This window comes from Bactrocera dorsalis, chromosome 4, assembly GCF_023373825.1.
Source record: "Bactrocera dorsalis isolate Fly_Bdor chromosome 4, ASM2337382v1, whole genome shotgun sequence".
In the NCBI taxonomy this organism is placed as follows: Eukaryota; Metazoa; Arthropoda; class Insecta; order Diptera; family Tephritidae; genus Bactrocera; species Bactrocera dorsalis.
In genome coordinates, this window is record NC_064306.1 from 35,338,280 (window position 1) to 35,360,950 (window position 22,671).

The 22,671-nt window shown below is 35.7% G+C and overlaps 2 protein-coding genes across 2 annotated transcripts; both read left to right on the plus strand.

The window, feature by feature from the left end:
- The first annotated feature begins 18 nt into the window (after positions 1-18).
- Positions 19-4,850, plus strand: LOC105227255 (protein stoned-B). The gene is made up of 7 exons (XM_011206496.4): positions 19-1,840; positions 1,906-2,979; positions 3,044-3,212; positions 3,278-3,529; positions 3,612-3,793; positions 3,865-4,075; positions 4,480-4,850. The coding sequence occupies exons 1-7, from the start codon at positions 19-21 to the stop codon at positions 4,613-4,615; spliced, it is 3,846 nt and encodes a 1,281-aa protein (XP_011204798.2). The 3' UTR covers positions 4,616-4,850.
- Positions 4,851-18,787: 13,937 nt separating this feature from the next.
- On the plus strand, positions 18,788-21,922 carry LOC105227253 (farnesol dehydrogenase). The gene is made up of 2 exons (XM_011206495.4): positions 18,788-19,471; positions 21,653-21,922. The coding sequence occupies exons 1-2, from the start codon at positions 18,896-18,898 to the stop codon at positions 21,827-21,829; spliced, it is 753 nt and encodes a 250-aa protein (XP_011204797.2). The 5' UTR covers positions 18,788-18,895; the 3' UTR covers positions 21,830-21,922.
- Positions 21,923-22,671: the final 749 nt, after the last annotated feature.

The following is a 22,671-nucleotide window of genomic DNA, read 5'->3' on the forward strand; positions in this document are numbered from 1 at the left end:
AACCTACTGTAAACCATAATGGCGAATCCATTTTTGATGGATGATGACTTGGATGGCGTTGACGCCGATCCCACAGCGAACCCTTTCTTCACAAAAGTCGATACTGAAGAGGGTGAAGCAGAAACAGAGAATCCTTTCTCGGGACAATCGAATCCATTTGCCTTTGGCGACGAACCTGATGACGGTCCAGCACCAGCATCGGATATTGATCCAGCGATGAGTTTCTTTGGCACAACTATTGAAGCGGAGGATGATGCACTTAGCATTAAGTCTACAGCTGAAGAAGATGATGAAACTTCTAAAAGGGGTCCACCACCAAGACCAGTGCCACCACAAACACAAGAACTTATTAATACAGTTTCTAACCAAATGGAGGAGACAAGTTCCGAGTTACTCGGTCGCATACCAGCTACTCGTTCGCCTAGTCCTGTTTCAATGCGTGACTTACATTCACCCAGTCCTACACCAGATTCTGGTTTGGCAGACTTGCTAGATGTATCAGATAGTGGTTCGTCTGGTAATATGCATGGATTCGAAATGGATCTAGTTGGTAGTGGTACTAACAATAGTGCAGATAATCCCTTCGGTGTGCCAACAGCCATTCCTAGTTTACATGGCGCAACACCTATGCCATCACCAGCAAAGCAACAACCTCCGCGACCACCACCACCACGTCCAGTACCACCAAGGCCGGCACCACCAAATGGCATACCAGCGCAACGCAATCAACCACCTCCACGACCAACTCCCCCAGCTCCGGAGCCACCTACTCAGCCCGCTGCTGAGGTGGCAGATAGTGAGGATCTATTCGATATGTTTGGCACAACCAAACCATCAAAACCACCACCACCAAAGAGCAAGGAAGACATACTAAGTCTGTTTGAAAAGCCAGCACAACCAGTATCCAAACCAGATCTACTAAGTGACGATCTTGTACTTGAACCTTCACCAGAAATGCCAGAAGATGAACAGAATAAAGATATAGAAGATCCTATTTTCAGTTCTATGCTAACTCGACCTGATGAGAGCACACACGATATTACATCTCAACCACAGGCAGCAGATCTAAACATATCGTTGATAAATAGTGTGGAAAGAAAAGAACTGGTAGTCGATGACACAAAACCACGTGCACCAACTCCGGACATTGAAATAACGACTGTAGAAGATCTTCCACGTTCTGACGATGAAGATGAGCCAGAGCCAGTAAAACCAGCACCACCGGTGGTCATTGAAACCAAGCCAAGTCCCGACGAAGATGATGAAGAGGTGGAGAAAGATGAAAAAGAAGTTGTACCACCAGCTGCAGAACCCGCAGCCTTTACATCTGTCGATTCCGATCACAGTCCTCCTACGGAGTCAGGAGCAACCACGCAGGCTCTGCCAGAGTCATCTTTGGAGGCTATTACCGAACAGCAGAATAGTGAGTTTGAGCAAATGGATACAGGTCTGGATTTCGCACCAGCTAGTGCTGTTCCGAGTGGTGCTGCTTCTGCAAATCCATTTGCTAGTCCAGATGAAGAAGAAGAGACTTATCCACCCGCTTCTGCGGTGACGAATATATTTGCAGTTGACGATATTGACCATACACTGGTGACCAACATCTTTACTACAGCGACAGACACCATGACGACATCTGCTGTGCCAGTTAATATTTTTGCACCGGATCCTGAACCAGAAGCTATCACAGTAAACTCTTACGCCACTAATAATATCTTTGCCAGTGAGCCAGATGAATTTGACGCATTCTCGGCCAAATTTGATTCTGTTAAGAAGGATAATGTGAGCATACTGGATGGCTTTGGTGGTTCGGGTGCTGTTACTCCCTCAGGCGGTGACGGTAGGTTATCATTAGCTTCATGTTATATTAATATATCTTTAATTTCTGCATAATTCCTTCTTAAGCTTGGGGTGACAGTGCATTTGGCTCACCTGCTGCGGCAACTAATGTCTTTGGCGTGACCGATGGCTTCGAGAATGAGGATGATGACTTCTACGCAATGAAAGCACCAGTACGCGCCGATTCGGTTGAGTCCGTAGACAAGGAATTCAATGTTGTAATACGGCCTAAAGGCGAAAGCACACAGGGAATTGCACCACAATTGGCACCGCCGCCACCACCAGCGCGCAATGCCGTTGGACAAGTTTCCAGCGACACATCGCCTGTTGTCAATCCCTTCGAAGACACTGGCTTCCCGGCACCGGCGGCGATAAGTGAAGAAAACAAAGTAAAACGCACAGACTCACAGGATACACCACAAACGCCGCTGTTCGATGAAGATGTCTCACAGCCGCTCGAAGATTTCCCACGTCTGAACTATGTCGGTCCCGGCTGGGAAATGCAATTGCGTCAACCGAACAAAAAGAAGATCACTGGTCAAAGATTTTGGAAGAAAATATTTGTACGTCTAGTAATACAGAACGATGTACCCGTAGTGCAGTTGCTTAATCAGGTCACAGACAAACAACCATTCCAAGAATTGCCGCTGCAGCCCTCATACTCTGTCTCGGAGATTGGAGCACAACAATACGATCAGTTTGGCAAAATCTTTACCGTTAAGCTACAATATATCTTCTATAAAGAGCGTCCCGGTGTGCGACCTGGTCAAGTAACCAAAGCCGAACGTATCACAAATAAGCTGACGAAATTTGCACAATACGCAATTGCGGGTGATTACGAAGGTGTGAAAGAGTTCGGTAGTGACTTGAAAAAGCTGGGCTTACCGGTGGAACATGCACCACAGTCATCGCAATTATTCAAAATTGGCTCAATGAACTACGAGGATATGAAACAGTTCTCCATCTGTATCGAAGAGGCGCTCTTCCGATTGCCCGCGTTGCGTGAACGTGCGCTCACTTATAAAATGGAGGAGGTACAAGTGACAGCGGTCGACGAAATCGTTGTGGAACAAGATTATGAGGGCAAAATATTGAAGCAAATAGCGCGTGTGCGTCTTTTCTTTCTAGCTTTTCTAACAGGTAACTTAAGACTGAGAAAAAGTGAACTGATATTTTAGACCAATGTGACTGCTTTTTATTTTAGGTATGCCATCAATCGAGTTGGGCGTGAACGATATGTGGCGTCAGGGAAAAGAAGTGGTCGGTCGACACGACATCATACCGGTGGCCACAGAAGAGTGGATCCGTTTGGAAGCGGTAGAGTTTCACAGTGTGGTGAATCAGGAGGAGTATGAGAAGACGCGTACAATTAAGTGAGTAATTTCACATCTAAGAAACTTGTTGAGTTCCCATATATATATGCTTTCGCATAATGTAGGTTCCAGCCACCGGATGCGAATTATATAGAGTTACTACGTTTCCGTGTGCGTCCACCCAAAAATCGCGAACTTCCATTACAACTGAAGGCCACATGGTGTGTAACTGGTAATAAGGTGGAGTTGCGTGCAGATATACTGGTGCCGGGCTTTACATCGCGCAAATTGGGACAAATACCATGCGAAGATGTCTCGGTGCGGTTTCCCATACCGGAATGTTGGATTTACTTGTTCCGCGTAGAGAAACACTTTAGGTAAGACACTGTACTAGTATAAATCATCTAAACAAATTAACACAACCCAAAACTACATGCAAATTATGGTACAATCTTTCAGATATGGCTCCGTTAAGTCCGCTCATAGACGAACTGGTAAAATCAAAGGCATTGAGCGCATTCTCGGCGCTGTTGATACGCTGCAAGAGTCACTTATTGAAGTCACTTCTGGTCAAGCGAAATACGAGCATCATCATCGCGCTATCGTTTGGCGCTGTCCACGTTTGCCAAAAGAAGGCCAAGGTTTGTTGAAGATTTTAACTTTTTTCGAGAGCGAATTGTAGTAAAGTTTCGATTTTTATTTTACTCTCCAGGCGCTTATACTACACATCAGCTTGTTTGTCGTATGGCGCTAACTTCCTATGATCAGATACCCAGCGAGCTGGCGCCCTACGCTTTCGTTGAGTTCACAATGCCAGCGACGCAGGTCTCGCATACAACAGTGCGTTCGGTGAGCGTACAAGATTCGGATTCGGATGAGCCGCCAGAGAAATATGTACGCTACTTGGCACGTCATGAATATAAGTAAGTTTTGTAATGTCCTATTCAAGAAATCATATTTTTGATTTTGAAGATCCAAAGTTCGAAGTAGAGGGTTTATTTTACATCGCTAACCTCCATTCCCAAAATAGTTGGGTCGATCGTTAAGAGCTGTTGAGAGCTGTCCTTTGATGCCAAAATAATGTTTTTTAAACCTTTTTTTAATATTTTCGATGTTATTGTTATTAACATCACGATATTCCCTGAATGCCTTGTGTCACTCAAATATTTGTGTTAGTGATTGAGGAAACTGCCCGAAACGCTTCTAAAATATGTCACTCAATTCAAGTTGTTAATTTTTTCGGTTTAAATGTACCAGTCCGTGTCAAATATGATCAGATGGTATAATAAAATTCCACTTTTCATTTAATATTCGTTCATTATTTTAGGGTTGGCATCGAGACGACACACGGCGAGTCTACAAACGCTTATTTGGCAGCTACGCGCCCGATACGTGAGGAGCCAACGCCTAAACCTGTGGCATCTCCTGTGCCACCAAGTGATTCGGATACCGATTCGAATTAAGCATGAATTTAAAACGAAACATACAAAATTACTCAAAATACAAACATACATACACACAGTGATGTATAGCAAAACAAATAAAACTGTACTATTGTAGAGCGAAATTAAGCAAAAAGCATAAGTAACTGTTAAAAAGCGCTTACACACAACTACATACATAACCAAGTTGATTTTTAAAAGGTTAGTAATGGCAGCAGCATAGCTTCGAGAACAAATGCATATGAATATGTAGTGTATTTCTATGGCCGAGGGTAAATTCATAGAAAAAAAACATAGAAAAACATAGAAGGACACAGAGCAACATATGCGTGAATTTCTGCTGTGTTTCTATAATGTGGATGAATACATGGAAAAATATAGAAAATCATATGTATTTATTTCTAGTGCAATTCTATGATTTTTTATAAATATATAGAACCACATAGAAAAAAACACTGAAATTCATAAAAGACATAGAAAATCGTATGTATTTACTTTCAATGCATTTCTCTGATAGTTTATAAATACATAGAAAACATAGAAAAACATAGAACAACATGGAAAATTATATGTATTTGTTTCTAGTGCATTTCTATGATGGTGAATAAAAACATAGAAAAACATAGAAAGTCAAATATACTTGTTTCTAGTGTATTTCTATGATGTTGGATAAAAACATAGAAAATTATATGTATTTTGTTTCTATGATTTTGGATAAATACGTAGAAAAACATGAAAAATCATAGAATATCATATGTATTTAAGCAAGGCATGTGTAACATAGCTTCAAATAGGCAAAACAACAACGGCGCATATATTAAAAAAATTAGCAAAAAATACAGTTAAGAAAGCCTCTGAGTGCATGCTGGCAGCAACGCTGAAGACCAACCACATCGAAGCAATATAGTATTATCTGCTGCATATACTCGTATTGCGCGTAGTTAAAGCATATTCAAAGGGATAACATTATATAACACATACATATTTAATTAAATTATAGCAAACAGTTATTTCGCTCATAATTCGAAAGGACACTGTGCAGTGCGGTGCGTTAGTAATGAAGTATATAGTACATAAATCATATATTATATAATATAATATATACTAAAGGCATACACTCTTACATACATACGTACATACTTGTGTATTCATACATATTAGCGGACAATAAGAATTTGAAGAGCACGCGTTTGTCGTTTCAAGCTAAGCGTCTACACATAAACACACATATGCATACATACGTAGAAACTCTTTTATTGCATTATGTATGTATGTACTTACTTAATTATGACTTATGCAAATATCAGGTATATTTATATAACTTTTACGCTTTAATTGTTACAACAAGTTATTATTAAAAAATATATATATGTATATGTGCATCATATTCAATTATATTAATTTATAGTTTTTCACTTTAAAAATTAATGAGTTTATGTAAACGAAGCACTAACACTAATTAAAATTGAAATTATATATGTATAAGCTTTATTTATGAAGTAAGCCTGCAAGTATTATTTATTGATATTTAAAAGGAAATACTGAAAACTATTACAGTTATCAAAACAAAAAATATAAATTGGAAAAGAATAAAAAATTATATTACACTATAATATATTAAAATTGTATTATTATACATATATTATTATTTGATTGTTAATAATACCAAATTTAGTAAGTTCATTAATTTTTATTATTTTAAGATCTAATTCTTGATAATTTGCTATTTATTCGTTAAAATATTTTTTTTTTTTAATTTACTCAAAAGTGAGGTTAGTTTATTTAGAGATCGTAATTTTAGCGACCATACTCATAACTGCTTATTCAAATCACTAAAGAATTTGCAAGAACATATGCTATTATAATCAATTCTTGTACTAAAAGTCGCTAGAAATTTTGCCATATTTTGTCCGTACAGTTTCCACTAATAATGGCGAAACATATTATAATATTTTAATAGATCAGAGTTTTATTCAACAATAAAGACATGTCATATAGACACTTACTGTAATAATAAATTTTCTCCAAAAATTATTGATAAGTTTCTTAAAGACTAGCTTAAGGTTTTAACAGTTTAAAGCTATTTCTGAATGTTGACTTATTTGTTGAGAAGCTTTTGGTGTCAAAAATGCGCTCAGAAGTTCTCAATAACTACAAAATTTCTTCCATTCCAACAAAAATTTTCCTCATGACCGAGTAAGAATTTGATTTCTGAAAAATTAGACAAAATAAATGATGATTCATTTTAAGGCTCCCTACTATTTTTTTTTAAGAAAAAACACAGAAACTTCAAATTTATTGGGGAATGTTTAATATCATTCGAAAGAACATTCTTTGGCATTTATTTTCAAAAATTGTCTGCTGACCATATGATCCATCCGTTGAGTTCAATTTTCGATGACTCGTTTGAGCATTTCGACTGGTAACTGGCGAATGACAAGCGGATGTCTTAAGGTTCCGGTTTTTGGACCAAACATTCTAAAAACGTATTTAAAAGTCTCGGAGGGCAGGACATGAAGATCATTGGAACAATCAATACCATCTATTTTAGAGCCCAAAGTAACCCTACAAACTTTTAGAACTGAAAATTTGCTATCTTAAATTATTTATAACTAGATAACTGGCTTGTTGTCTTTTTAACCTTTTTCTAACTCTTATAAAGAACCAAATTCATGAAGTAGGGTGATATTTGAAAGGTAAAAAAGCCAGTGTTCTATGTTAAAAACAAAAAAAAGGAGCGGTGATCGACTTCTCTAGAAGTATTTTTACTGAAAACAATTCAATCGTGAATATACATATGTGTGCAACAATTGCAATTTCTGCTAAGCCACTAGTTAGTTGTTGTACTGACCGACTGTCACGCTATACATAGATTTGTTGGTTCTTAATGTTGATCAGCTCATTTTGAGGTGAAGTATTCGTTATACAGGACGTCAACGTTTTTTGCAAACATTAAGAATGACTTGATGTTTAATATAGATGATGATCTAATCCCTTCTACTGCGAAGCTCCTAACTATCTAATTCGAGTTCTAGATAAGGTTGAACTGAAGCTTGGGAGGAGTTTTAGTGTCTCGTTTCTGCCTAGTTCGTTGTGGTGCCAGTAGGTTGTGATCTGTTAGACCACAAACCGTCCTGCTGTTCTGAAAGATTTATCTTAAGATCAGAGACAAAATTGTCGAACACCTCAATTTTTAGGTAGGTGTGAACTGATAACATTTGGAAAAGTGAGTCATGCTACTATAAGAATCTGTTCAAAATACAAAAACAATATATGTACATATGTTTTACCGCATATATTAAGAACCTAAATGGGCTAACGAATTGTTTTCCTGGATCTAAACCTCTTCCAAAATTAGAAAAATATATACTGCATCTTGAAACAATCTTCGGATATAAATGGAAACTTTTTTGAAATCATAAAAACACCATGGTCAATTGTTTCAGATCTTTATAAGAACTCGAAAACTTGTAAGTTTTTTATAAAATGTAGAAAGTGCGAAAAAAGGAAGAAATGAAGAAAGCGAAAAGTGGTGAGATTTTATTTAATATTGACATTTTATTTAATACGTGTTTGCGGATTCTCGAGATCGAGATTTGATAGTTTTTCCGTCATAACAACAGTTATACGACGATATGTCGACAGAAAATAAATTTTGGGAAACTGCCGACTTTCTGGTCAATATTAAACAAAAGAGTTCTAGTTTATTAAAAAAATATTTCGTCACCTAAATTGCTAAACAACGTATCATTAAAAACACGAAATGGAGTTTTTTATCGCTTACGATTCACTCGATCATGCTACTTATACATATGTGGCATAAAAATTTCAGCTCCCGCTGTCAGAGGGTTACTACCAATATTTTTAACGTTTTTCCTTCAATACAGTACAACATAACCAATATATAACCATTTTATAGCGAAAACTCAAATGATTGATTACTTTTCTAACGTTTTTCTTTCGCTTGGAAAACTTATGAAAAGTGATGTTATGGTATTTGGATTTTAGCTGACGATTTGTAGGACTTTTTAATTATTTCTGATAATATTTTGTAAGTAAGTTATCGAAAAAAGAAGGTGTGAATAGTAGATAGTTTAATGATAATTCAATATACTAATTTGTTTTCCTTGGTTTTTCGGAGTTTTGAGATTTTAGTTGGCAGTTTTTTCCTTCGTAGAAACCATTATTCAACAATATCTCGAAACCTATATGATAGAACACAAATGGTGGGAAAATTTCGGGCTTTGTAGCCAATATCATATAGGGTCTGATACTGAGAACAGAACATTTTTAGAACTTCTTTTAACAATTTCGGATAAGTTTAATGAGGCTGTGTTCGAAAAACTGATCCTGAGCAGGTATAAAGGCTACAATATTCATATATTATTTATACGCTTTAACCAATATTTATCATTTATTAATAAACTCTCTCTCTGTATATATTTTAGTAGTAAATACATATATATATCCATTCATATATAGGCTAAAAATACAAAGATACTATTACTCGTCTATATAACGACAGTCGTTCACGATCATACATACAAAAAAAATTGCATGGTTATAAATAAACTGTAAAATGTTGATCATTGTTAATTTACACATCTGTAGGTAATTTTAATATCATAAACATACATACATATAATGGTTATTAGTGTGAGTGGCATAGCAAAGACATTAAACAAATTCATTCGAGTGAATAAGGAAATTCGTTGTGGTGCTGCTGAAAAATACTTAATTGCATAAACTACTCGTAAAACTTATGAATATAGAACTTTAAATAAGTACAGCTGAGACTACAACACTTCAACATATAAGAAATAACAACAACAAAAATAAACGCATACATACACATAGGTGTAGTAGGAAAATTGCAGAAGCAAAATATTGCGTATGTAAATGTTTACGAAAAAATCTATGTATGTGTATACATAGCAGTTAATAAGAAGCTTACGAGCGCAAACGCTTAATAAAAAACTGAAAACTGAAAAATGAAACACAAAAACCAAAATATCAACTACTACTGAACAACTGCTCAGCTTGCCGTGGAGCATTTGTAAGAAATACATATATAAATAGAAGCAATCAATGTAACTAAAAGCAAAGCTCATGCATACACACACATACCAACGTAAATATATATATAGACATATGTATGTGTATGTAAGCTAATAAATAGGCTGCTTTCAATAGGCGGCAACAATAGATCAAAGAATTGGCACAAATTAATTATTATTCTACGCTCAGACAACACTGTGCAACACAAATGCTTGGGGCGCTGTGACAAAGAAATTATAATTGGGGAAGCAAAGGCAGCAGACGATGGCAATAAACATCGCTTTGCAGCGATTTTACGCAGCCATGAGAAAAATTCCATTACAGTGGTACAAAGTTTGAAATTTTTTGTCAAAAATTTAGTAAAAAAAAATGTGTGAAATTCGGTAGAGCATAGAATTTATGTATGTTGCTTACTTGCTTCAAGGCGCACAAAAATTTATCGGAGAATATTTTTACTTCAACATATTAACCCGCTAAATACTCCGGGGGGTCATTTTGACCCTTGTTTTCGCATAAGGCACTAAAAGTATTTTTTGGCGATTTGCATGTGGGTTAAAAGTATTCTTTAAAATTTTCTTAGGAAATTCATACTGTGGGTTCACGAAAATAAGTATCAGCTAAGAATTAAAACCTTAACGTTATATATGAAATTCGAATTTTAACCCTCCTTAGCGCTTGAAGCTTGATTTTCTGCAATGGTATATAATCATTTTACCTTAGAAATATTTTATTGAACGATTTAAACTTTAAATTTTTCTTTGAAAAAAAATATGCAATACTTTTTTCTTAAAAAAAAACTTTAAAATTGATCGCACTGTTCATTAGAGGATTAACACTTTCTGGAAAAGATATCTCGAAGAATTTTAGTCTTAAATAAAACGCAAAGAGGTCAAAGGACCCGTGCTGTTCATTAGAGAGTTAACATTTTCCAGGAAAAATACTTCTAGAAACTTTAGTGCTGGAAAAAAGCGGAAAAATGTCAAAAGTACCCTTTCTATTCAATAGAGAGTTAACATTTTGTAATAAGAAATATTTTGCGGAATTTTAGTATAGCTTACTGAGCACCGACACAATCTCATTTTCACACAATCAGTTTTACAACATTATTCAATAAAATTTTTGACCAAAATAACGCCAGCTGCGAACCACTGTAAATAGTTTTTGACTGGACTGTTCTGTTCTGAGTGTTTCTGTTGCCGTTAAAAAAGATTTTTACTTGCTACATCCCCAAAAGAACTACCCCAAATTTGTTGCACAGTGTAATATGAACTCAAACTGCATACCGCTGAATTAGTTTATTACATAACAACAAATTGTTGAAAAAGAGAATTACTAAAACACAATACATTACACTAAGCATTAATGTAACTTAGAAACATAAAACAAAAAACACAAAAACTAAAAATAAAATTTAAAAAAAGTTCAAAAAGCAACTCTGATTGTACGATGTTGGCATTAAATTAAATTTAACAAAATTATAAAAAGGCGATTAATGTTTCTTTCTTTCCAAATGTGCATGAAAAAGTTAAGACTTAAAATAAATATATTATATAAAAAATAAAAAGAAAAAAATATTAAATTAAATGAGGTATCTGAATGTTATTATTGTAAAACGAATTTAATTGCAACGTTAATGGATCCTAAGTTCCAGCAAAATCAAATTAAAATGCATAAAATTTGAAAATAGTGAACATTTAAATGTAAAACAAAAATACTGAGCTAATATTGCGATTTCTAGAAAGTAAATTTCAACTGTATGTTTAACCAGACCTCAGAAAGTACATACTCGGTTCATAAACTCACGCTTCACTGCGGTGCAGAGAAACTCTGAAATAGTATTGGTATAATTTTTCGAAGAAAAGAAGGGCTTACTGCAATTACCAGTGCTCACGCGTTAGTTATCGAAACACGAGATCGAAACATTGGATCAAAACATGGGAACTTGTACCGCCTTCCGCTAAGGATTCTGCTCTTAGCGGCGAGTCCGTTGACTGATGCTAGTGTAAAGCAAATGCCTTTCTTAATCCCAATAGTTTTTCTAAATGAGATCTATGATATTATTGAACTCAATCCTAAGCACCTTTTCAGCTTTTTATTCATCAAACTATATGAAAGTAAAATGATGTTTCGGAGCTTTTAAAGACTATAAATTGACACAACCCGGACTGCATCTAATCCAGTCTACCATGAAAATCTAGGAGTTGAATAGCAGTGATATTTTAATGGATTTATAACTAGCCGAAAAGCGGTTTAGTTGTCGTACTAATATTTCTAGTAATAAAATGTATAAGCGTGATTCTAAAAACATCATTCATAAAAGTATGAATAGAGTTTTCCAAAGATTAGTCTGGAAACATGAGTTATTCATTGAATGAAATCTATTACTTTTATGTATTGCTTTGCGTGAGATGTGAGATGTAACTACCGCGGCCACTAATTGGACTTTTGGGAACGTAAACGCGCAGAAGCCTGCTGTTTAGACTGTTCTTGGCCTCAACGGAATGATTTTACTTTGTTTTTTAAGTCAAATTTATTATTGTTCCATGAAAAGGTAATTATTAGTAGAGCCCATATCTCTCAAAATACGAAATAAGTACGATTAAAGTTTTCCAAACTTTAGTACTGAAACATGCGTTTTTCTTGACCAAAATCCGTTACTTTTATGAATTGTTTTGGATTAGATATAACTTCCGCGGCCAGTTCTTGGACTATTGGGAACGTAAACGCGAAAAAGTCTGCTCAATGCATTGTTCTAGGTTTAAAAAAAAAATTACTTTGTTTTTTAAGTAAAATTTAGAACTGTTTCAAGAAAAAGAAGTTTCTCAAACAAAGAAGCCGATATCTCTCATGATATAAACCACCCATAAATTAGAACACTGTGACCTTTCCGGTGAGGATAAATACCTTCAAGAATGAATTGCCAGTGTTGAGTTATTCTGTTTCAGTCGTCTACAAAAATTAGGACTAATTGAGACCAAAAAAGTTGACGTTTAGTTATCGAAATTTTTCATCCTACAGAGTAGACTGTATCCTGATAAACACAGATATATTAAAAACATAAAAAAAACAATCTGGTAACAAATATGTGTGGTGACAAATTCTTCTTAATTTCCTAGGTTTTTCTATTAGGAGTTCTGCGAAAGATGTAGACTTGAAATTAAGGTTTGGTGCGTCGTTACTTGAATGCAGTATTTGAGGATACTGAACTTTCGGCATAAGAACTATCTCCTCGAGAAATTGTAATAAGAAAAGTCAAAATTTTGGGGATATTGAATTCTCGGTATAAGAACTATTTCCTCGAGAGATCGTAATAAGAAAAGTCAAATTTTTGGTTAATGGGAATGCTTGTCATATGTATATCAAAGAGAACATATAGTATATGAACCTCACTAGCTTACAAAACTTACTGGTAAAAAGATTAAATCCTGAAACGTCGGAGAAGTTTTGTACTCACTCAAGCCGACACATTTAGTAACCCTTTCGCTATGGTATAATCTTCCGTTAGATAACTAAACTTGACACCATAAAGGGTTTAGATAACCGTTACAATAACAACCAGCCTGTTCGAATGACAACGTATTTGCCTACTGTAGACATAAAAAACGGCTCTCAGATCTAATATAAGTCTCTAGTTTATTAATAGCTGATCGGTATAAACTTATGTATGAGATATTAAACAAATTTTGTCGTTTACATGTTCTCCATAGTATAACCTATTCGATTTCTCTACACTACAGTGAGGTGTTTGTGCAGTGAACTAGAAGAAAATTTCAAATCAAACCCTGAGTTCCACGCCCAACTTGTGTATGTAAATAATAATAAATTTTATTAATAAAAACTGTTATGTTCGTTAAAAAAAAACTTAAATAAATGCATGCAAATCGACTAAAAGCGCCCATTGAATCGATGTATACAGCTAAATACAGACAGATAATTTAAGTGAAATGTATTTCCTTATAGAGTAAAGTTAAAAAATAAATAAAATTATACAAACCTATATACAAAACATACGAGTTTAAGTGATAACGCGCAAGTGTGGAGAGTGAAGAAATATGCTAAACTTTTTAAAATGTACAACTGCTGTTTAGAAAAGAAATAAAATTAGCAAAAAACAAAAAAAAATCAAGAATACTGTGTAAAAGGACTAAGTAATCCGATGGCATAGTATACATTGCAAAAAAAATAATAAGAAACTAAAATCCCTTGATTAGAAGAAAATAACTAAAGTAACTAACTAAAACCATTTGAGACAAAATTTTCGCCTAAAACTAAGCATTGTAGATTCCTTATGGATTGGTAATCGTTTCGGTTGAGCATTTTAGTGAAGTGAGGTGTATTCCGGCGTGTGGGTATTGATTATATGAGAATAAGCTGTACTTATAAGTAAAAAGTAAATAAAAATACATGTGTTATACATAGTACATAAATATATATATACATAAATACTTATAAATATTACCGTAAAAGCATATATACATATTATGAATTTAATAGTTAATTGATGAAATAAATATTGAGAAATTACAAAAAAAATCAAAAATGTTGTAAGGGGTTGTTTTTTTTTATATACATACATGCATACATATGAAATGATTTTCAGCAACTTTGTTAATCACAAAAATATTTATATTTTTATTTCACAGTAATGCAGAACAGAACTTAAGAAAGGAACGCTTGTTTCCTTGTTATTTTCATGGTCACAGGCCCAACTACGACTTTTGTGTGGAAGATCTGTTTTTGTGGTACCTGTCGACATAATATTAGATTTAATATTAATAAATCCATTAATTTTCATATATAACAAGCCAAATGAAAAGTCCCCGGTCTGACACATAGATGACCATATGATTTTTAGTTAGCCCTAACCTTCAAAAGGCGCGTGTATAAATTTGATAGCTATCGGATCATTAGGTTCGGAGTTATAACATTTTGAGTAAAGCAACTTTTATAATGGGGAAAAAATTGATAAAAAGGAATTTCTTGTGTTGATAAAATATAGATTTTCGATACAGATGAAGCAAAATTTGGTTTCATGCCGAGTTTCCAGATACTGTCTCAGCAAAATCAATCATCCAGGATTAGTATACTAAGTTTAGATCGGCTGGCAAGATTATGGAGTCTAAATTTTGTGGTGCTTATGAAATAACTTTAATTGAATACCTTGAAAAATGAATAACCATCAACACCGACTATTACATAGCATTACTGGAGCGTTTGAAGAACGAAATCGACGAAAAAAGGAAAGTGATGTTTCACCAAGACAATGCGCCGTGCCACACGTCAGTGAAAAAGGTGGCAAAAATCCATGAATTGCCCTCGAATTGCTTCTGCATCTACATCATTCTCCAGATCTGGCCCCCAACAACTATTTTCTGTTCTCAATTCTCAAAATAATGCTCGCTGGGAAAAAATTTTCGTCGAGTAAAGAGATGTTCGACGAAACTGAGGTTATTTTGAAGCAAAGGACAAATCGTAAATGGTATCATAAAGTTAGAGGGTTATTTTCATAATCTGTACCACACATTGTATACCTGCGATTGGGTTACGCAATATGGCGCTAGAAAGATGTGATTTCTAGTAAAACCTGTCGGACAGTTTAGAGATTTCTTGACCCAGTGTTGTTTAAACACGCGTCAATGGAGTGCACTTTCTACAGTTTTTCTTCGAAATTCTAGCCAGAAAGCTGAAAATATGTATATATAGTACATATGTCAGTGGTCTGTTACAATGCCACACAATTTTAGTTTCGCCGAATTTGATTCGTCAATTTTGATGTCAAAGATGCACGGCTCTCTGGGGGAAAATATAGATAAAAAAATTAAAACAGTCGCTTTCGATATGTAAGCATTACATAAGCTCTGTTTTGCTATCCCAGGATGATTTAAACAGAGCTGAATGTAAAAAGGGGCTCGACCCATACTACACGAGTTAACAAAACAAAGCTTGCTTATGAACTCAATTTCCATCTGCGAATCGCTACTGAACAAAATCGACCCATTTCTAAAGCTAATGGATACTGGTGATGAAAAGTGGGCCGCCTGTGATGTCAACAGTTGGACCATGTAACCCAAATAGTATATCGCCAGAAGGTATCCATGAAATGATTATTACCTGTTACTTACCTGTTACTGTCTATGGGAAATGATTTTGTTGGTTAAAAATTCACCTCCAAAGAATTCTATGAAAACTCATTCTCCCAGACTTCTGCCAATATGAAGATTTATAAGAGTTGTCGTTCGAAATTACCCACAAAATGCTAATAAGACATTGAACTACATGGTGCTAATTATTGCTCATAAATCGGATAATTTTAGCTGTACTAAATAAATCCTTCAACTTAATGCAAAAATAATGGACTTATTTCTACTAGACCTTTTACTTTAAGTCCTTGGTATGCTCCCTTATTACGAATGGTAAATTCAATGACTGTGGCTGTGGCTTTTTTGAGCCAAAACTAAAACGCAATCCAATGTTACGTGAATGAAATGTCATTTGAAACTTTGAATTGTAATTGTTTTGAAAATAGCTCTAGGGAGCTTCTGCCTTATGGTATCTTTTTGAATGACTGGATGGATGAGGTAAAATATTTTCCGATTGAAATTATCTTTCTGTATACGGTACAAACGGTACGGAACAAAAGAAAGCATTTTTGGAATTCTATAGGTGGCATTTAAAGAAGAAAGCTTGATGGTAAATGCTACAACAGCAATTTAAGGACCTGAAGAAAAAAATTTTCATTTTATGACTTTTTCAAGTTCTCATAGATAAGATGAAAGTACGTAATGATGAGTTATATACAATGTGTGAAGAAACATTAAAATAATCCTATAATTTTGTTCACTATAGATTATATACATATGTCACATGTAGACCATTCGACCAGAGAGAGAAAGTGTTATAAAATTTTGATTACAAATGTGACTAATCGGTCTACTATTGTCGCGCACACAAAGTCATTTAGTCAAAAAAACTGTAAATGCTTGAACTCTGTCGTCAATTCAGATACAAACCTTCACCTAACTCAACATATATCGACCCCCAGTGCGAGTGTGGTTAGAAATTTTTGAAAAGTTTGTGCGGGGTCGTCTTTATACGAGATCACAAGTAAGTATCGAATGAACTCTTTACGCTAACACCAAACTCGGAGAGAACACTGAATTCTAATAGTTTTTAGAACAAAGTAAAACGGGTTTAGTATTAACAACAATATAATGGTATTACTCAAAACTTATACAAATTCGAAAACTCTCTGAAGAATAGGATCAGAAGCTTAAATTTCATATTAAGGATAATAAATACTTTATGGGCAAGTAAATTTTTTTTCTAAGCGATGTTATTCACATTTTAAAAGATTTAAATAATATCTCATAAATATTGGACAAATATTAACCTAATTGGGTACACAAAACCTCCGCCCTTTCACGGTTTAAAGAAGTACAAAATCAGACTAAGTAGAGGGTGATCCATTTTGAGCTTCCCTACACACAGACACTTCAAATTTAACGGGAAATGTTTATTATTATTCGAAAGGACTTTTTTGGAACTTATATTTTATAGATTATCTCTTTCAAATGTTGGCCGTGGCTACGGCTCGCATGGTCCATCCGTTGAGTCTAATTTTCCATGAGTAATTCGAGTATTTTCACTGGTAATTGACAAATGTTCCAAGGTCTGATTCGGAGCGGGATTGTCCGCATAGACTTTAGACTTTACAAATTTCCGCAGAGAAACTCTAACTCCGGTGTCCAAGGACCGGGCCAAAACGTGAAATTATCTGCTCACCGAAGGGTTCTCTCAAAAAATTCATTGGTTGATGTGATGTGTAGGAAATGACGTCGACTTGGTTATCATGACGCGATAATGGTCGTTATTGTTCTCACCGGCATCAGTTTTGCATGTTGCAAACCGATTACTCCACCGGCTCACAAACCACACCAAACCGTCATTTTTATATGTGAAATGGAAGACCTTGAATCACTTCAAGTTGCTCTTCGTACCAAATGCGGCATTTTGTTTGAAATTGAGCCAGAAATGGGCCTCATCGCTTAAAAAAAATTGGCTCGAAAACATCGGATCTTCTTGAAACTTTTTAAGATACCAGTGATGTTGGGGACTCGAGTTCTTGCAAAAGCTGTGTTTTGCACGCTCTCAATTTAAGATCTCGACGTAAAATGCGGCAGTCGATCCATATGTCGTTGCTGCGAACAGCGCCTAATTGACTGTGTACCCTCTTAGCAGCGGCTGCTATATTTTCTTCATTATGTGCTGGACGTGGTCGGTGATACGATTGGTCGAATACTGTACGCTCAGTGGCCGAGCGAAGCACGCGAAATCCACTATTTCCAAAACGTGAATTTTTGTAATAAAGTTGAACGATTTGTAAACGTTGTTCCGGCGTAAACCTCTCCATGATGAAATGACAAACAGTACTGAACAAAAATAACAAGACTGCTTGGCACGATTCGTGCTTGAGCTGTCAAAAAAAGACTATTGAAGACAATAGCTCTAGTTGGATCACCCATTATATGAATAATATGCGTGACGAGGAGAGTCGATTTAGCCATGTTCGACTGCCTGTCTAGTCCCACAGTTTTTGAGATATCGTTCTGAAATTTTGCGCCCGTACTTTTATCATAAGAAAACTGCTGGTTTGTCTGAACGGACAATTTCGTACCACTGTAGCAAATAACTACCATACAAAGTGATCTATCAAAGTTCTTGTAAGTAATCTTCGTATTTGGGAAGAAAATCATAGCTTCGGTCCACCGAATGTTTTTAATTGATTTATCTAACGGTTAGCACGTAAAAAATGCTGAAAAACTTTTGTTCGAACTGCAGCTTAGCTCCTCCTTACTTTTGTTGCATTTTTTAACGCCTCAGCGATCTTACTTTTTGCACATTTGCCTACAAGTGATGCGGGCATACATATAGACATTGATATAACTGTGAAAATTGATAGCGGCAGATTAAGTGCATAAGCGTCTTACAGCATCGAAAGCTGTTTTGCGGCTTTCGTGGCGACGAGCGAGTGACAAGTTTTACATTTTTACTTTTATATATGCTTGCCACAACCGCGTCCCCCCCTTCAGCTGCAAGTAAACTTTAATTTTGCATTTAAAAACTAGTGCACTTGAAATTTTATATTCCAGTAAAGCAACGGCATTTCGCCGAGTTGGTTGTCCCTTTGTGCAGTGCATACGAATTGCGGGCTTACTTTGCGAACTTCACTTCAGCGAAACACTAATGGAGCAATTAAAAGCGAAATTGGCGGTGGTGACCGGCGCCAGTTCGGGCATTGGTGCCGCCATTGTGCGCGATCTAATTGCAGCCGGTTTAATTGTTATCGGTTTGGCGCGACGTTACGAACGCGTAGAAGCGTTGCGCCAAGAGTTGCCCACCGCCGAGCAGCGTGCGCGCCTTCATGCCATTAAATGCAACATTGCCGATGCACAGGATGTGGCGGAGACATTTACGCGCATCATACGCGACCATGGACCCGTCTATGTGTTGGTCAACAATGCCGGTTGCTTGCGTTCCGGCCAATTGGCCACGATGGCCGAGTGCGAGGTGCAGGAGGTGTTGCAAACGAATGTTATGGGCGTGGTCAATTGTACACGCCATGTGTTTGCCGCTATGCGGGCGCATCGTATCGACGGTCATGTGATATTGATAAATAGCATTTGTGGACACAAGGTGCCGGTGGTACCGGGCCACATGCCGACCTTGAACATTTACCCGGCCACCAAGTTCGCGCTGACAGCGATTAACGAGATTTATCGGCAGGAGTTCAAAGAGTTGGGCACCCGTGTGAAGGTGACGGTGAGTAGGGGTGGCTGGGAGGGCGTTGAGGGCACACAGAAAAATGTGGGATTTAAATTTCAATTTTCAGACTCTTTATTTTGGTGTAGTAAAAGTGAAAATTAAATGGAATCAAGTATAAAGTGCAGCAATTTAGCGGAAAGGTTAAAGCAGTTAGCTTTCATGTATACAGAGAGTTGATATGAAGATTGTGCAATGTGAGCTTAAAGCTTTACTCTTTTTGAGTAAAATTGTTCAATGCGTCTTTTTTGTGAAATATTTAGGCGAGGGCTAGGCTGGGAATTATTATGCATAGCAAGATCTATAACAATGATTTTTAACGATAATTGTAGTAGAGACAACCACATCTTTATTCATAATTGATAATCAAAGTTATTTAACTTCTACTACTATGAGTATAGTAAGACTTTATTCATAATTTTAAAATTATTAATTTTTTCTTCAATATCTATGTCGTCCCCCTCAAAGCAACCTCCCTTGGCCCTAATACACTTGTACCAATCGTACCACCGTTTTTTCAATCCTCGAAACAGTTGTTAAAGTAAATTTCCAAATAGCCTTCAATGCCCGCGGCGATTTACATTAAATGTCTTCATTTGATTAAAAACGAACTCTCCGGATCGTTTCTTGGATTTTGATGAATAGTCAAAAGTCAGACGGAGCTAAATCAAGCGAATATGGTGGCTGCGGCACCATTTTGGTAGAAAAATTTGCTGAAAAAATTCTGAAGAATCAATGCATGATGCGACGGTGCATTATTGTGGTGCAAGATCCAAGAGTTGTCGGCCCATAATTCCGACATTTTTTTTCGACAGTTTGATAATCAAAGAAAACTGTCAACATAACCTTAATTTGTGACCTGCTTTGACGTGGTTTTTTCGGCATTTGCTCATCTTTGCTACGATATTCGGCCCATTTGTCGTCAGTTACTGGGTCATAAGTATAGATTCAACACTCATCACCAGTAATAATACATAAGTTTCAAAATATCCTGGTAGTCCGAAAGCTTTGTTTTTCAGACGTTAACGGAATACTGTTTTTCGGAAAAATTTAGTGATTTTGGAAACAATCATTATTTCACCTTTCTTGGGCCCAAATGATTTTTAAAAATGGTTTTCACTGATCCTTTCGATATTCCAACCATGCCAGTAAGATGTCTGACTGTTAATTATCGACTCTCAAGCCTCAATTCCTTTCTTTCTTTTATTTTATTGACGTGTCGATTATCAATTGATGTTGATGGCCGTCCTGGACGTGATTTGTCGACAACACGTTCTCGAGTCTCTTTGAATAATTTGTACCAATCAAAAACGTGACAAACAATTATCATCTTTCCAACATTCTGAACCTTTTAGCATCAGCCCTTTGATTTCATGCGAAATTTAATATAAAAAGTCTTACTATTTTTTGTCCTCAGAAGTAAATCACTTCTAGACGTAGGTGTTTTGCTCCGAAGGTTGCGTTTAAAATGAAAGAAAATTATTATTAAGAGTATGGATACTTTTAGATCCTATTCAACTTTGACACCTTTTCTGAAAATATTGAGCACAGCGTACCCGAACCGAGTGTTTTTTTTTGTTCCCGTATCTGTGAGAGACATGTAAATGAGGAAACCGTTGGGGAAGGACGTAGTGCACTTTTCCAGGGAAGGTTTAAAGCGACAAGGTAATCGGACTGATTCATGATAACACTTGTAATATTACTAGGTTGAAATATATTTCATGTCAAATATTTAGCCATCGTGTGCATCGGCTGAAATCGAAATTAGACATCGCTATAGGTTATTGTCCGGTGCTGAAGTAAGGAGGCCTCCACAAAGTGAGAACTTTCAATAGCTTTTTTAGTTATTTTGAACAATACTTTGAAGATCACTATTAACACATGAATTTATCTAAGTAAGTAAGTATGGTAGAATCGGAAGAATACAAGATAAAGACTGTGGGTAACAATTACGAAATCTCAACGCAATCTTAAAACCTAATCGACAAAGGCAGAATAACTTAAAGTTCTAGTCAGAATACTTGAAATACTATTTAATGCTTAGTTGGGAAATTGGGGAATAATATTATTGACTTAACCCCATATTTGCCTATATTCTAAGCTTAAATATGCTAGAGTAAATCTTATAAAATATTTATTATCTTTATTTCCATTTTTAATACATATTCATTTTATTTCCAGAGCATCAGTCCGGGTCTGGTTGATACGGAACTAATAACAGAAGCCCAAAAAAAGATTGTCGATGGTAAAATTCTTACACCAGAAAACGTTTCAGGCGCCGTTATGTACGTGCTCTCGCAGCCATCAAATGTACTAATCCACGAGCTCATAATGAAACCGATGGGTGATATGATTTAAAAGAATCTAAAGCTGTTTGTCGTTATTTTCTATACTCTTATATCTTCTTTTGTAATAAATCTTTTAGAGAATTATAAATATATTGCATAAATAATTAACGAATTATTCTATAAATATTTAAATATTCCTAACTTTTAACGAGCATAATCAACGAGGGGATCATAAAAATCATAATAAACAAATTTTTCGAGAATTTTTTGAAGGATGAAGAACCGAATGGATTGAAATACTGTTGATATAATAAACAAGTTGATAAAGAAGTTTCATTGGCCAGAAGATTATCAGATGGAGGTGGCCTGTTATTGCTGTAATGGTATGAGTTCCAACAAAAATGTATCCGTCAATTTATTGTCATTTGTGGGAAGCTATGATGACAGATACAGCAGAAAAATTATACGGTATTGATCTCATTTTCAGCAAGATAATAAATACTTCAATCAATTCATTGCTTTAGGAAGACAATCGAGATTTTTCAGTCAAAAAATTATTTCACTTCTCGACCGGCCCACTATTGGCCTAGACTTTACCCCAATATAAAGTCTCTGGCGTATTTTATCAAGAGGACTTTATGCTAAATAGCGATAATTTAACACAATCAAAGACCTCACAGTCTGAATGTAAGAAGCATGGGCTGGAATACCGGTACAGACTTTTAAAAACCTGACTGTTTCTAGTTAATTTATTCAAGTTTCAAACGTAATGGAAAGTAGACAGATTACGTATAAGTCGGCTTAGCCATGTCTGTCTACGCGAACTAGTCCCTCAGTCGAAGTTAACGTTACTTCTTGATTTCTTTTACAACAAGTTGACATTGGTCCATATCTACTTTTAGTCCATACAAA